The following is a 17,692-nucleotide window of genomic DNA, read 5'->3' on the forward strand; positions in this document are numbered from 1 at the left end:
GGGCCAGCTGTGATCAGAGTCAATTGTATATGTAAATGACAATGACAATAGGGTATTATTTCTGTTCCATGTAGCATCATTGGCTTACTATCTGTTTCAAGATGTTTGCTATAATAGGCAGCACAAAATTTTCTTAATAAGAGTCTTTCGTCTCATGTGTTTCTTTTACCCTTTAGTAAACGCTCTCTGTGTAGTATATGTTCCTGATCTTCCATCATGGCTTAATTTTGTTAGTAGAACAAATGGCAGAGAGAAAATCATTTGCATTGAACAAATATTATTTGTAGAAACATAATCAGCTCATAGAAAAACAGCCAACTCAGGATAGTGATGAAATTACATCACATTCAAATATACACATTTTATGTATTTACATATACAAAATGAAAACACTGTAAATTTACATTCATTCACTGAAAGTTTATAATATACCAGAGATAGTGAGCCGTTTACTGAGGCTCAAACCTAAGGAATTTAGCAAGGTGGGTATGGCAGTGAGACTTGACTATCTGCATACAACTAAGAAATATAGACTCAAGGAAAATATCAAGCTTTTTATCTCTCTCTGTGTGTATCTATAACTACATAAACATCTATCTATCTATCATCTATATCTATCTATCTATCTATCATCTATCTATCTATCTATCATCTATCTATCATCTATCTATCTCTATCCATCAAGAGATTGCTACAGCAGAAATTATGAACACCACCCTTTAAAATTATGTTTTTGAGATTATAACATAATTATATCATTTCTACCTTCCCTTTCTTCCCTGTAAACTGTCCATATACTCTTCTTTGCTTCTTTTCAAGTTCATGATCTCTTTTTTCATCAATTGTGGTTATATTCATGTATTCTGTGAATATGCACATATATTTCTATATGTAAATATAACTTTTTCAGTCTGTATGTTGCTCATGTGCATATTTTCAGGGCTGAGCATTTGGTACTGGACAACCAACTGATGTGATGTTCCCTTAAAAAGACTGTTTCTCCTTCTTTTAGCATTTCTTAATTGCTTGTAGTTCTTTATGTAGGGGTTCAGGCCTCATGAGCTTTCTGCCTTCCATATTAGCTATCTATTGGTGCTGTCTCTGTTCATGGTAATGTCTTGTTCAGGAAAACATGTTGGTGAGACTTTATGGGTGTATCTTCTAATATTCCTAGGAGATATACTCTCACTGCAAACTCTGTGCTCTTCTTGTTTTCACAGTCTTTTTGCTCCCTGTTCCCTGAGCCTCAGGTTCAGGAGTTGTATTGTAGATGTATCAACTAGGATTATACTCCACAACTCTGTGTTTTGTTTACCTATGCTTTTCTACGGTGTTCTCTGTCTAATTGCAAAGAGAAGTTTCCTTGCTGGTGGATAAATGTTATTTTTAAATGATCATTGTAATTGATTTGCTGAAAGTTACATCATTCATAAAGGACAAGACAGAATCTAAAGGTTCTGATTTCAGATATAATTAGTGATTTTCCAAGTTTTGAGGATTCTTTAATTGTTGGGTTCATACATTGGCCATACAGGGTCCATATAATGCTGCCATGGACACAGGTGCTTATATGTGATCTTTTCTGAATAGAGGATCCATATGTTTGTTCTCAAATGGCTCAGGATTAACAGAGCCTAAGGGCACTTTTCTTGTTGATGTCTGCCAGACTCTTGTGACTTAAAAGAAGAGGATGTAGAAGGGAAAAGCCTACTTAATACTCAGATAATGGAAAAATGCACCCACTGGGGTGAGGAATACTGAATGTGAAACCAATAGAAAAAAGCAAGAGTGTATAACTGTGGTAACCTTAGAAGGATTTGGTATAGTTCTTTATCTTAATCCTAGTTAAGAAGGAGGCTAGATTTTAAGTCTTGGCAACACAGATGTTACAAATAAGAAAGAAAGCATTGGACCACATAAACAGAAACTCTGGTTCATTTGAAAAATTCTGGACAGAAAAGAAAGGAGAGTCTATGGTTTCCGAACAATAGCTATGTAATTGTTGTGGGTCTTGAGATGGACTGGTGGCTTTTGATGCAAGCTTGCTTTGTTATCAAGAGACCATCTCTGATGTTACATAATTAGAAACCACAGAGATCCATTTTTTTTTATTTTTCAAGCCATATATTGTGTTTAACAGAAGTTATGTAGAAACATTAGTTTAGGAACTCTTCAATTGCCATGATTCCCTTTCTTTCCATTTGAATAAGTAGGACCCATTCTTAAGCACGATGTAATGAAGAATAAAATTAGAGATGGACTTTGAACCTTACTGCAGAACTCTAACTCTGTTGGACTTACAGTGAATATTCTGAATTTTGTCTATTGTGAAGTTTAGTTCTGATGACAAGGTTTTGAAAGTGTGAAAATAAAGAATGTAAAATTTAAAGTGATATAATGTACATCTCTGGTGACCCTTGACATTGAGCCCAATGCTCCAATACCTGCTTCACAGCATGATTGACTTTGGTCATCTGAATGTTTACCAAGGAATGCAAGACTATCATCTAGTTACAAATAGGCACATTTGTGCCATTGACAATCAATTTAATGAGTTGAGAGCAAAACCCAGTGGTATTTAACAACTTCTCTTTTAGAACAGAGTAGCAATAAAATATTTGTCATTTATTGGACTGCCCAAATCTTCTAAAATTGCTTTCTTAGGTCTGTCTCCAGCTATATTGGGAACAAAAAGATGGATGTGTGCTTTTTGGGTTGAGATAGTACCATGCAAACAATTACAGCCACGACCTTTCTTTAGGAGAAGATTCACTGAGAGGCTGCTGTGGGGTGTTGAGCCCCTCTCCCCTGAAAAAATGTGTAACTGGCTGCTTAACACTAAATACCTGGATAAGGTGATGAATAGAGATGAAATCCATCAAACTATTCAAAGTAGAAAGGAGACAAATAAAGTACCCTGTCAGCTGTCATAAATAGTTGAAAGAGAGATATTATGCTGAAAAATACAAGTAGAATGTGTTTCTAAAGCTCAAGGAAATGCCTTTTGCTTTTACTTTTGGAATAGTGACAAACACCGATCTTAATGGCAGTCCACACTATGGAAAAAATTATCATTTGTAGCATGACATGGTAGGCATGTATTTGAAGATGAAACATTCTGATCAAGCAAGCACACTACCTATATTTTTTACAGTTCTTTACAATTTACAAAACTCTGAATTCTTTTTTTTTTTTTTTTTAAGTTTTTCGAGACAGGGTTTCTCTGTGGTTTTGGAGCCTGTCCTGGAACTAGCTCTTGTAGACCAGGCTGGTCTCGAACTCACAGAGATCCGCCTGCCTCTGCCTCCCAAGTGCTGGGATTAAAGGCGTGCGCCACCACCGCCTGGCAAAACTCTGAATTCTTATTATCTCATTCAAATAGGCTGGACTCCAACAATTTCCCAATTGATCATGCAAGATAGAGAACAACGCCAAACACTTCCATAGGCACCTTTTTCCATAAACACTTCCACAGTTTACTTTCTTGCCAGTAGATAAATTAGTGCTAGCCAAAAGGATTGAGATATTTAATACACAAAAAAATTACCAACCATAATAACTTAAGGCCACAACCAATTGATCTAAATATTAACTCAATTAGCCATTTAATATAAAATTTGGAATGAGTTAATGTTGCTTGTCATTATGACAGCTTGGTGTACACTACACTGAAAGTTCTCTAAATATTTCTTTTCACATGTACACCTCTTAAAATAGCTCTTTATTGTATTTAATGTTCTTACTGGGTATATTATTAATGTCAAAGTGAACCATACTACATTTTATATACTGTTTGCTTGTTTTTTGGTTGTTATTTTGGGTGTTTGTTTGCACATGTGTATGTATTTATCTATGTGTATAAGTGCAGATTTTGTAAAAGGTAGTTTAGAGCCAATGTAGTAGGTAAATGTCAATCAATCACGAGTCACTACTGGCTAAATATGAAGTAAGAATTTGATTGCAAAGAGAATAGACTTTATATTGTAGACAGAATTTTGGGCCATGGTAAACAGAGACAAAAATTTGAAATATTACCTTGGAACTTGGTTTCAACAAGCAATTGATTAAAAAAATTTAGGGGCAAGCAAATGAAATCACAATATAGAAGAAACATTAGATAATGCCAAGAAAAATAATTCATTTCTAGGTATGTTAAAATTAATTTGAGATATGGGAAATATAATAATAAAGTTCATATTAAGTGATCCAGATGTGGAATAGTATGGTATCTGTAATTTATTTTATAATGATTCAACATATAAAAATGAAAAGATTAGAATATGAGAAAACTCTCACTCAGATCTTGAAGTTAACATTGGAAATTAATTAGCTGCTCATTTTTTATAGCTATTCCCTAGTGATCTGGGTTCTCTTCTGTCCTGTTCCTCTATCACTGTACAACTTACTTCCTGTAAAGAGTTCACATGGTGCAAAAACATCTTGCCTGCTGGTTGACTTAAAAGTTCCTTGTAATTTCATATATATGTCTAGCTTCTTAGAGATTTTTTTCCTAAAGGGTTTACACGGCACAAAAGCAAATCATGGGATCACAACTTCAGCCTGTCTAGTTCTATATTATTTTTATTTAATTATCTCAAGAAAAGAGGGACTGGGGCTTAATTTGGGAATCTTGATATATTTCAAGTCCCAAAGGAGGGCTAAAACTCAAATTACAGTGCATCTGATTCCATTGTCTTTTCCAGAAGAGCCTTTGTATTTAGTTGAGGAGTGAGTTGGAGTTAAAGACCATCCTTTTCCATTTACTCTTTTTCTTCATGGCTTCTGATGCTGGGTTTGATGAAGGATTTCATTGTCCTGACAGCCCTCTCAGCCTTACCTTCTATCACCCAGTAGAACCCAAAACCCAGTGTATTAGAAATGGTTGTCACAACATTCGATGTTGCAGCCATTCCCACAGTTTGTTTCTACTTGGCTTTCTCCTTGTTTTAGTTGGTCTTTAGAACAAGGACTTCATCTTGGTCCCCATTTTCTAGTCTATTTCACATTCTATGTTGAATGTCTTATTATGAATCCCACCTATCCTATTCTTACCAAATATTAAACTCAGATCTTTTTAGCTTCCCTTTACTGTAGACTTGGCTACACATTCCTAATACATGTGCCTGTAGGTGTTCTAGTACAGGAAATTCACAAATAGTATTCATCTCTGCTTCAGAATGAGATTTGCAGTCTCCATGACTAGGCTGCATATTCTCGCCCCATTTCTTAGCTCATTTGAAATTTCTATGCTTTGAACATTTCGATATCTTTCTTAAAACTAAATCAGTTTCCTATCTTCTCCATGCTGCCTTTCCTAACTGTTTTAAAAGGTTTGACAGAAGACAGATTGAGACATTTTCCATTGAGAGTATTATACACAGCTCACCTTATTTGAGTGAATGCTAAGACACACTGTCAAGTATTTTTAATGATTACCCAGAAAAGAAAACAATATTTGTATGTGCTATGGATGCTTCTGATAACTTGTAGTTCTTTTAATTTTGCTTTAGTTAGGTTTAAAAAATACCATAATATTTTTGGTCTGTATGATATTTTTACCACAAATATAGTCTACTAATCCTGTGTGTTTTCCATATATTACAACATTCTCTCCATTATACTTAAGTCCAAAGAAAAACGGTAAATATAGAAAGTAAATTGTTCTCTCCGAGGATGCCTTGTGTTTCTCAACATAAAGCTAATTTTGGTTTATTTCCCTTCTAAAGTACTATAGTAGTTTCCAATAGATTTATGTTTAGGCTTTAAGAAATTTAACAAACAGAGAAAGTGAGTTTTCTTCTTCCTTGCCTACCTAATGTAGACACTTCATTTCATAGTAGGATTTCACAGTACGGATATTCAGTACTGAGGATGAAGTTTTTATATGAAAAGGTGGTGTGTAACTTTAAGCTATTTTTTCCCAGTTGTATTTTAGCCTTTTCAGCCTAAGGGAAACTGAATGTCAACACTGCCAGGTTTTATCTAGTAATAGAGGAAAATGCAAAATTGAAAACTAGAAATGGTTATACAAATGCATTTCCATGGTTTACAGATCAAATAAAAATATAGAAACTGTATCTTACAGCTATGTGAACACAGAGATGAAGGTTCAGGTCAAGCCATAGGTTATTTTTGTTTTGTTTGTTTGTTTTTGTTTTTATTCAAAGTACTTTTCATGCTGTCTGGCCTGTATCAGGTGAAACAAATCTTATCCAAATCTGACTAATCTTAGTCAGTGTTCAATTGCTGTGAAGAGACATGGCCACAGCAAACTCTTATAAAGAAAAGCATTTAATTAGAGCTTGCTTATAGATTCAGAGGGTTAGTTCATTGTCATCATGGCAGTAAGCGTGGCAGCATGAAGGCAGACATAGTGCTGAAAAGGCAGCTGAGAGTTCTACATCTGCAATGGCAGGGAACAGGAAGAAAGAGAGAGACACTAGTTTTGGCTTGCACTTTTCGCAACAAGACCACACCTTCCAAGAGTACCATTCCCTGATGACCAAGCATTCAAATCTATGAGGAAATAGGTGCCATTCTTTTTCAAACCATCACATTTCCCTCTCTGGCTCCCATAGTTTGGTAACCATATCATAATGCAAAAATGCACTTAGTCTAATTTCAAAAGTTCCCATAGTCTATACCAGTCTCAACACTGTTAAAAGGTCAAACATTAAAAATCTTTTCTGAGAATTATGGCAATCTCTTAACTGTAATCTCCTGTAAAATCTAAATCACAATGCAGATCATGTACTTCCAGCATACAATGGCACAGGATATACATACATTAACATTCCAAAATGAAGGAAATGGAGCATAGTGGGGAAATACTGGACCAAATCAAGATCAAAATCTATTTTCATATCTGATGCCAAAACATTCTTTAGATTTTAAACTTCTTTCAGTTCTAAGCCAGTTCAGGCTTTACATTTACAGCTTCAAAAATGACCTTTCTGGACCTCCATACAGAGACACCCCTGCACATGCCTGGTCTCAGCAGCTTTCCTTAGCATAGAGTGGACTCTATAACCACCTTTTTTCTATCTTTAACTCTAAAGCCATAACTACATGGCTGATGCTGCCAAGATCTTCTGTTTGCAGTGGCTGAACCCCCCGCCCCCCATTCAAATACATTTTCACTAACTTCCCATTTTTGATGGTTTTCTTCACTGTCTAAACTTGGCTGTCCTGGAATTCACTCTGTAGACCAGACTGGCCCGTAATTTAAAGAACCACCTGCCTCCTATTCTCACATGCTGGAATTAAAGATACATTCCACCACACCCAGCCCAAAGCTTTTCTATAATTATTTTTTACAAGTTGGAAGCTTACTTAGGTAGGGACTTGCCCTGAGGCCACCACTCCCTTTATTCCATTAGGATCAGGCTTTTATTTAAACTTTTAATCTCCTTGAACACTGTACTTAGATTTATTATACTTTCTAGTGCTTCTTTTCTCCTCAAATTGCACATTTTGTACTTTTCCTTTCTCAGGTTGCTCCTTTTCATTACAGAGCTACATAAGAGTCACCACTAATAACAACAGAACAGAGTCAGTATTAGGTTTCCCTAAACTCTCTTCTGGTAGTGCTGTTAATCAAAAATGATTCAATTTAGATTTTAAGTAGATTTTTTTTCTTTGGACAAGGGCAGAAAACTACTACATTCTGCACCAAAATATCATAAGAATTATCTCTAGGCAATTTACTGTTGCCAGAAGGACCAGCCTCTGGTAGTACAGGGATCGATAGGGATCCACAGAGTCAATAAACAGACCATCTTATCTGAGGGAGTAAAAGACACACACACTCTCTTGGTGGTTTCTTTAACTTTTTCTTTATTCTCCTGTTCATCTTTATTTTTCTCTACACTTTTCCTGATATTTCCTTCTCTCATCCTTGATGCTTTTCTTCTAACTCACTTTATTTTTTGCCTTATGGCTTACATATCCCAGTAGAATCTCTCAAGTAATATAAAAATTACAATGTGGCTGCATCCTATTTTTCAATTATTCAAGTAAATAATTACAATGAATAAAAGTAAAAAACTGCATGTTTTTCATATCTTTTACATGATTAAACATTTTATATATTATAGGTGAAAAACATGTTGTTCCAAAACCCCACATACATTCATGTCCAAGTAACTCATTATAGATTAATAGAGAGTAAACAATCAGGGTGCTTTCCTCAACCAGTTCTTTGACTGGCAGGATGGATTTTGCAGTTACAAAGAAAGAACCAATATTTTACTATTTATATTAAAAGGTAATGTTAAAAAAATCTTAGAAGAATCCAAATCTAAACTTTTATATATGAAAAACAATCAGTCAGCTTTCCTTTAAATATTTAGGGTACAAATCCACTCATTAACAGTTTTTTTTATATCAGAAAGTTGAGGGCAGAAATAGATATAAGGAATTAATCATCATCTTTGATCACCAACAAATCCTAACAAGGAAGGTATGTCAGCTAATAATAATTGGGGTGCTTTGTTTTTAATCTCTAATCTTAATGAATCCATCACTTAGCTATGTCCCTTTCTAAAACTTTAGATCATCTTCTTGGGGTTTTTACCTCAAAGGTGAAAAAACATCTTTAGTCTAAATTTATTTTCAAAGCTTTATTTTAGCTATTATGAACTCTAAAACCTGTGAACATATCTTCCAATATTAAGATTAAAGAATTTAAGCTAGCTAGACTTCTGGGTTTTTTTTCTTAATTATTAACCTAAGCTATGGTCTATATAGCTCTTCAATAGAAATGCAAGTGTTCTAGCTGTGCAACATTTCCTTGTTTTATTTTTTTATCCTCTGCAGCTTCTGCTTTATCAGAGCCAGGGGCAACATTTTATCCTACCTTTACCTATGTTATTTTTCCACTAAACTAACCTGTATAATAATTCCTTACTATATTTTTTAAAAGCCCTCAGTCATCAAAAATTCTATTTGAACTAACACTATTATTGTACAAAAATCATTGCTTCAGTTAAACAGTACAACTTAGGAGAAAATGTCTTCATAATAATCCCTAGGTTAAAATTCCAGGTAGAACTGGAAATTTCCAAGAGATGATCTTACTGCATAAGGGTAATTGGGATCTCCCCATGCTCATTCACACCACGCCAGATACCAGAGGAAAATGGCCGTGGCAAACATGCAAAGACACAGGAGTTGCAAAAGATATTCTGGGGTTGAAGCTCTTGTGGCCTTGCCTAGCCAAGACTCACTCATCAGGGTTTTGTTTCCTAGTGGGCCAATCCTATGAAGTCAATTGCCACCTGCTGCTCTTCTGACCTGACCATTGGCAACTACTTATCAATATTTTGGTCCTCTGAAACTTCTTGAGCAAGGCAATTATAATCTATATTATTGTCAGCACTCCTTGCTTCTATTAGTATGATCCATTAAGACCCACTCAAGTTGTCCAATTACTTTTCTAGTCCACTGTCCCCAGATGTTCTGTATTCCTCCAAACAAAAGCATGTTCAGGCCTCTCATATCAATATCCCACTTTGCTTGTAGGTTCAAAAGTTTAATATATTGTCTTCACGGTGGGAAATGTGGTGGCTTTCGGGCAGACATGGTGCTACAAAAGTATTGGGGTAGTCTACATCTACATTGGCAGGAAGAGAGAGACACTGGGGCCAGCTTGATCATTTGAAACCCCCAAATCCATTCCTTGGGGACTCACTTCCTCTAAAAAGGTCACACCTGCTCCTATTAGGCCATACTCCTAATAGTGCTACTCTTGGTAACCAAGTATTCAAATCTATGAGCCTATGGGGTCATTCTTATTCAAACTATCACAGTAATGAAATTTTTATGTGCCACTGACCCTACTAGTACCATCGGTTCTGCTGAATCATATGGTTCAAATGGCAGAGTAATGTGCACAGCAGCCTGGACCTATTGAAGAGTCTTCTCCTATTCCAGGCCCCACAAAGCAGCTTTCTGGGTCAACTGGTATATGGGACAGAGTACCACACCCAATTGAGGAATGTTCTGTCCAAATAGGCCTTCTAAATACTGTGCTTCTTTCTTGGTGATGGGAAGCGCCAGGTACAATAACTTATCTGTTACCTTAGAAAGATTATATTTGCATATCTCTCATCACTTGGCTCTTAAGAATTTAACTGAGGTAACAGGTCTTTGTATTTTGGCTGGATTTATTTCCTATCCTCTGATATGTATATGTTACCAATGAGTTTAAAGTGATTGCTACCTTCTGTTCACTTGATCCAATCAGCATAATACCATCAATATAGCACATCAATGAGGAAGAGACAGACAATCAAGATGCCTTCAAAGTGAAGACACAGGGCAGGAGAGTTCATATATTCTTGAGGTAAAGTTATAAAGGCATACTGCTGACCTTGCCTACTGAAAGCAAATTGCCTCTGGTTGTCCTTATGGACAGGTACTGAGAAAAAGGCTTTTGCTAGATCAATAACTGCATTCCATGTGCCAAGAGATGTGTTAGCTGGTATAGCAGCTATAATTGGAGTTACTACCTGGTTTTCGATAGCTACCTGTCATTTTCCATGATCCATCTGTATTCTCCACTGGACAGATAAAAGAATTAAAAGGTAGTGTGGTGGGAACCCCTGCATCTTTCAAGTCCTTAATGTTGGTACTAATTTCTACAATTCCTCCAAAAATGTGATACTTATTTTGATTTACTATTTTCTTTGACAGAGACAACTTTAAAGGTTTCCATTTAGCCTTTCCAATCACAATATCCCTCACTCCACTAGTCAGGGAAAGAGTGTGAGAATTCTGCCAACTTCTAAGTACATCTATCCCAATTATACATTTTGAAATGTGGAAATAACCACAGAATGAGTCCACAACTACTGGACCTACTGGACCTACTGTGAGTAAGACCAGTCAAACCTCCATCATTAAACTGGCCTACATAAACCCCTAAGGTTGTAATGATTCTTGGGATCTCCAAATATGGTGGAGAGGAGAACATGAGAGATTAGGAAGGTCAGGTTAGGGAAAGGACAGAGAGGGAGAGCAAAGAAAGAAATATCTTGATAGAGGGAACCATTGTAGAATTAGCAAGAAACCTGGCACTAGGAAAATTCCCAAGAATATACAAAGATGACCCCAGATAAAATTCTAAGCAATAATGCAGAGGGGGATTAAACTGGTTTTCCCCTATAATCAGATTGATGACTACCGTAATTGTCAAACCTTCATCCAGTAACTAATAGAAACAGAAGCACAACTAACCACTAGGCTAAGCTCCCAGAGTCCCATCAAAGAGAGGGAGGAGCAATAATATGAGCAAAGGGGTCAAGACCATGATGGAGAAACCTACAGAAACAACTAGTGAGGGTTCACCGACTCTGTACTGACAGCTGCGGAACCTGAATAGAACCAAACTAGACCCCCTGAATGCAGGGTGAAAGTGGGTGGATTGGGCAGTTTATGAGGCCACTGGCAGTGGGCCCAGGATCTATCCCTAGAACATGAATTGGAGCCCTTTATTATGATGAGATACCTTGCTCAGCCTAGACACGGGGGGGGGGGGGAGAGCTTTGGTCAGGTCTCAATGAGGTGGTGTGCTTTGTTGACTCCCCATACGAAGCCATACCCTCTCTGAGAAGCAGATGTGGGGTTGGATGAGGCAAAAGTAGAGGTAGCAGAATAAGGGAAGGGAAGGAGAACTGGGATTAATATGTAAAATTAAAAATTAAATTAAAAAAGAAATGGAATAAAGAGAGTGGTGACCTGAGGGCAAGAGTCTACCCACCTAAATTTCCAACTTGTGAGAAGAAATTAAAGAAAAGCTTAGAGTCAGATGTGGTAGTGCACACCTTTAATTCCAATACTTTGAAGGCAAAGGCTGGTGAATCTCTGAGTTCAAGGCTGGCCTGGTCTAGAGATATAGTTTTAGGACAGTCTATTTAGGCAGTAAAAGACAGAAAACTAGTGAAGGTATATTGAACAAGGAGGCCATGTTTTAGACCCAGTAAGCAATAGAACTTGGCAGCTTTGGTCACCATAGTTCTGGAGTTAAGGATAGCAGAAAGGGGCTATGGAATTTTTCCAGAGACTAAGGAAAGTCACTGAAGCTAGGCATGTGGGAGGGGTGTCCCTGAATGAAGGCTTAGAGAGGCCATTATGTGAAGTGGTGAAATTGAAGCTTGGATTGATTATTAGAGATACCAGACTTGTGGGGTATCTGCTGAGGAGAGCTGCTAACAGGGAATGGAAACAGCCCAAGAAAAAGAAGTCAACAAAGTCAACAAAGCTGAAAGGGGTTGAAGATATGAAGAACAATTTGCCATCAGATATGGAGACGCAAAGTTTGTAGTTTACCTAGTTGGGTTTTGGTCTCGCTTTGGTCCATTATTTCCTCACTATGCTCCCTTCTTTACATTTTGGAATGGCAATGTATATCCTGTGTTATATGTTGCATATATGTGGTCTATTTTTTTTTATTTTGGTTTCATAGGTGATTACAGTTAAGAGATTGCATTAAGGGACTTTGAACTTTGTACTTTAAACATTGTTGATAATGTGATAGACTATGGGTACTTTTGAAGTTGGACTAAACACATTTTGCATTATGATATTATTACAAACTTCTGGAGCCATAGAGTGAAATGTAGTTGAATGAAATTGGTCCTGCAAGTTTATAGGGAGTGGCACTATTAAAAGGTGTGTCTTTGTTGGAGTGGCTTTCTTGTTCAAGGAAACATGTTACTGGTGGCAGAAGTTGATGTTTCCAATGCTCAAGTAGCCCAGTGTCCAAGTCTACTTTCTGTTTCTGCAAGATGTAGGAAACTCAGCTACTTTTCCAGCATCCTGTCTGCCTGCATGCCACCATGTCCTACCATGTTCCACCATGATGATAATGTACTGAACCTCTAAACTGTAAGCCAGCCACCCATTTAGATATTTTTCCTTTATGAGATTTGCCATGGTCATGGTAACTCTTAAGTGCAATAAAAACCCTCACAAAAAGTAAACCAAAACCCAACAACAACAACAACAACAAAAACACCTGGAACCAGCATCAATTCAGAGCCAATATCCAATAGACCTTGGAATTTCTGTTTGTTTCCTTTCTCGCAGTGTATAGTTACCCTTGTAAGAGGCTGTAGGTTCCTCTGGAGAAGAACTGGAGAAGGAATAGCAGAACAACTTTTAGCTGTATTATCAAAGCCCTTCCTTGGGGGGAACCTATCTTCTAGCTGGTGGGGCAAGATTTGACTTCAGGCGGTTTGACAACCGAAGTGCTATTTTTAACTACTCTCCTGAGTTTCTTTAATCGAAGAAATAATCAGAATCTTTGAGTCTTTCATGTAGTTGTTTCAGTCCCTCAATGGACCCTGATAATAGGATCACTCGGAGCAGATCTCTGTGCTCCAATGCAGAATAATCTATCCTGGTGTGCATACTTGTCTATTTATGGTGGAAATCTCACATGGCCACAGTGGTGCCCACAGTGGTACATGGCTCTGGAAGCATGCACCTGACAGCCTTGCTTGTATGTGAGGAGCTTTCTGTGGTTAGGGGTTGGGTATATGTGTTTTTTTTTTAAATCTATTCATCACCAAACAGCCCAGGTTTTGTTATTTAAATGTATGTGTGTCCTTGTTCCTCTATGGCTTTCTACAGGGAACTTCATATTTAATAGTGGTAAATAGAAATTTCTAGATATTTACAATCTATATAGATGGATCTCTCTCTCTCTCTCTCTCTCTCTCTCTCTCTCTCTCTCTCTCTCTCTCTCCAAATGTTCATGCTTGTGGACACACACAGAGATGTTATAGGCTAAAGTCACATTTTACATGTTGTTACATGTTCTGTAATTTTTTGTAATTATCTTTGAATTTCAGAAGTTCGTGTTGGTACATTGAAAAGTATCTCATTTTAGGAAGCAGTCACTGAGTAATCCACACAGAAATCTTTGAAATAGAAATAATAAATTCCATTTAAAGTAATAAATGGTTTTAATGTATCTCCTCCAATTAGATAGTGTGTTTTCTCCTATTAGTGTGACTTACTAGGACAGTGGGCAGTATCTACCTGAAATGCTCAGGTGAAGGGAACATGTCATTGTCTGTATGTGCTTGGACTTTATTTCTCTTGCCTCATGGCATGCTAGACAGTTTTTACTGCAGCAAATTCTTCAGGTTTACCCTAATAATAAGAGATTTTTTTTGGCAATATAAAAGCTTTAGATGACTCAGCTTAATAAACATTATGTGGTTGATTGATTTACTGTCCCACTACATTTTTGTCAGTTAACAGGTGGGAATCAGCTTTCTTAATTCTGTGATTTTAAAGATCAGCAAATGCAAAAGTTATAAATTTGTGTCTACTTGCTTTAGAATTATTCTTACCTTTGAAGGAACTCTTCCACCTTGATAAAGATTGCTTGGTTATATCTTAAAAGGTTTCACTTTAGTAGAGCAAAGAGATATGCTGAGGGAAACACACTGTTTTATTGTATCTGCATTTTCTTTCAGCATAAATGGCCAAAGCAATCTATAGCTTTTCAGCAAGGACTGAGTAATATCTCTTTTCTTTGACTTTGGTTGATATAGTCATCACTTTTTTCTCTCCATTTTGCTGCTTAAACATTTGTTATAACCTATGGAGTAGTAGTGAAATTATTCTGTAAAAAGTTCTAAAAATAATAATCCTGAGAAAGTGACTTCTAGTTGCCATTATAATTGATGTGTTAGACAGATGGAGGCCTATAGTAACTGTAACTTAAAGCATCATGAAACATTAGGAATATAATTTGAGAAGGCACAGAAATCTTATGACTGAATTAGTCCCAGAATATTTTTTAATAAAAATCTTAATAACTAGTAAAAATGTAGTCACATACATTCCATGTTTTTCACAAGACTTTCATATTATGAAAACATAAATTATAATTTGTTATAAAGTATATGTGTGTGTCAATAGAGTAGACCATGTATAGCTCTTTTCTTTCTATAGAATAACTCACATGATATGGCTTAGAGAGTCACAAAGTCAAGGAAAATGAAAAGCACTGCACCGGTATGGAACAATGAGGCAGGAGGTTACCCAGGTAGACAGGGTAAACTGAAAGGTTTTATAGATGGGGTAATTCTTAAGCTATGTCCTAAAGAATAAATATATTTTATAGACAAGTGAGAAGAAAGATTTTTTTTTCCCCAAAACACACACACAGGGTATGTTATATCAGGGGAATGGCAAATTATTCTTTACATGCCAACGGTGCATTGTATACATAACATAACTGGAACGCTGTCCTATGGACAGAAATATTTTTGGAGGGAAGAAAGTAAAATGACATCAAAGTACAATGAAATGCAAGTAGCCCTCATGCAGTGATTGAAAGTGAATTTAGGCTTTGCCTGTTGGTAGAAGTAGGAACTCAAGGGTTTAAAATAGATAGCTTGCAGTCAGAAAAAACCATTCTGACTGTAAGTTGAGGAAAGGAACTGAGGTGCCAATGTAAGAAAAGAACAGTTAATTAAGAGCCTGTAACAATCAGTAGACCAAGTGGGGGATGACATGGTCCAGAAAACAAAGATTTACTTTGCAAGATGAAAGGATAGTAGTGTATAGCTGACTGATTCAATACAGGAATAATGGAGGTGGGAAGGGAAGATTGAACTTGATGTAACTGTACCCAAAGGTACCTGAGGAGGAATCGGGGAGGGGCAACACTTTTTGTCTAGGACATTTTGAATTTGAAGGACCTCTGGGGATTTAAGGTGAGGGTTTTCTATTGGATAACCAGAGTTCAGGAGGCAAGTCTGGCCTGGGGCCCAGCACTGGAGTGATCACAATGAAAAGATTAGTCTAGATAACATTTCACAGTAGAATAGGGCATACACAGAACCCTTTTGACATCAAGAGTGAAGGGCTGCGTGGTGAAGGGAAGCCAGCAAAGACATCAAGAAAAGCTGCAGGGATGATGGAAAAAGCAGTGTGTTAGTGTCCTAACTTTCCGCACTTTTCTGCCTTTCTGTTTTCACGGATTGTACCTAGCACACACACACACACACACGGATAAAATACACCTTTTTACTAGACATGAAGATTTTATTTTCTTACTATTATTATTGTTATTGTTGTTGCTTTGAGACAGTATATTGCTATATAGCCTTGGCTAGTCAGTTACTTTCTATGTTCCTGACTGTCCTTGAACTTACAGAATGCTTTTCCATGGCTAATAACTACTGGATTTTTTTTTTTTCCACTTGGAAAGTGTTAGCATTTAATTGGCCTCCCTGAGTGGCTTCAAGCCACCAGAACACAGGCACCTCCAACACCCTTTATCTTCTCTTCAGCTCTTCTGCTGAAAAATTTGGCTTTCACAATGACAGGCTGCTTAGGGAGCTTTCCCTTCCCCAGAACTTTGTAGTAGCCCGATCGCACGACATCGATGATGGGAGCAACTCCAGTCTTGTTCTTGGCAGCGTTGACCCGAGTCTGCTCACTGACCAGCGTCCACAGTTTATCCAGATTGACAGTCGGGCAGAAGCTCTGGTTCCTCTTTAAGTGGTAATGCCTCATCCCAACTTTCCCGAAGTAACCTGGATGATATTTGTCGAAGTTGATCCTGTGATGATGCATGCCTCCAGCGTTCCCGCGTCCTCCTGGATGCTTGCGGTGTTTACCGATGCGGCCATGGCCGTGGCTCACGTGGCCCCGGAGTTTCCGGGTCTTCCTCAGTCTGGATGGCATGGCGGTGGCAGAAAGGAAAGAGGGAGGAACCAGCGAAGTATCGCGAGGTAGCAAGTGTGGGGGCGGGACGAATCAACTACTGGATTTTTGATATCTTCCAGTGCCTTGTGGTCTATGTCTAGATTCCAATTATTTCAGATAAAATTCTTTAAAATGTGGTCTCTATACTTTCATATGGCATCTGCATAGGAAAAAAGAAATGAATCAAGACTCTGTCCTTTCTTTCAGGACAATAGAGACTTATAAAGGGAGTGGAATGGAGAAATGGGCTTTACAGTGATCTATTATGAGAGGCTATTTTGAAAGAAAAATTTTACCTCCTAAAGATTCATTGGTTCTTTCCCTGTATCTTAAAAGAAGCCCTATGGTGAGTGATGACTGTTGGCAGCTGGTGGGTTTATCTTAGGCAAGAGTTGCAAGCCATTAAAATAACTTGTGTTCTTAGTTGCTAAACTTTCTCCCCTGTTTTCATCAACGAATCATCTGATTATGCTACTTTCATTATAACCCTGTAGTTATTCTATTCGAGGTGTGAGAGTGTGAATTTATGTTCATGTATATGTACACAGGTATGTACATGGATAGATTATGTTTTTAAATAATTGTAAAATCCTTAAATGTGTGGCTTTTAATAAATGTTGAAGTTGTAATAACATGCTAGAGTATTGGCTATATTTATATAATATTCCCTTACAGGAAAAAATGTATTTTGAACATTCACTTGTAGATAGATCATAGAACTGTTTTCCCCCCTATGGAAATGACATAGCTAGAAATTACATTGCTTCTTACTGTAATTTGGAATATTTCTCTGAGATTCTTTGGTACATCCATCCTTCAAATGGTGAAGCAGATCCACCCCATTCACTGGTAACTGAATGTAACTTCTCACAAACAGAAACAGTGGAAGTGATTGAGTCACATTGAGAGGCAATGCCCCCACCCTTGCTCTCTTTTCTTTCTTTTCTTGAATCACTGG

General features: G+C 37.1%; 2 protein-coding genes across 6 annotated transcripts in view; one reads left to right on the forward strand and one right to left on the reverse strand.

The window, feature by feature from the left end:
• LOC130884855 (fibroblast growth factor 14) overlaps positions 1 to 17,692 on the forward strand; it is a 989,760-nt gene that overhangs the window by 29,748 nt on the left and 942,320 nt on the right. The gene's annotated exons all lie outside the window — the stretch shown is intronic.
• LOC130884859 (60S ribosomal protein L27a) lies at positions 16,227 to 16,755 on the reverse strand. The gene has a single exon (XM_057786123.1). The coding sequence runs from the start codon at positions 16,711 to 16,713 to the stop codon at positions 16,267 to 16,269; it is 447 nt and encodes a 148-aa protein (XP_057642106.1). The 5' UTR covers positions 16,714 to 16,755; the 3' UTR covers positions 16,227 to 16,266.

Source organism: Chionomys nivalis, chromosome 12 (genome assembly GCF_950005125.1).
Source record: "Chionomys nivalis chromosome 12, mChiNiv1.1, whole genome shotgun sequence".
In the NCBI taxonomy this organism is placed as follows: domain Eukaryota; kingdom Metazoa; phylum Chordata; class Mammalia; order Rodentia; family Cricetidae; genus Chionomys; species Chionomys nivalis.

Coding starts and splice junctions, on each gene's coding strand:
- LOC130884859 (XM_057786123.1), bottom strand. CDS start 16,713: ATGCCATCCAGACTGAGGAAGACCCGGAAACTCCGGGGCCACGTGAGC.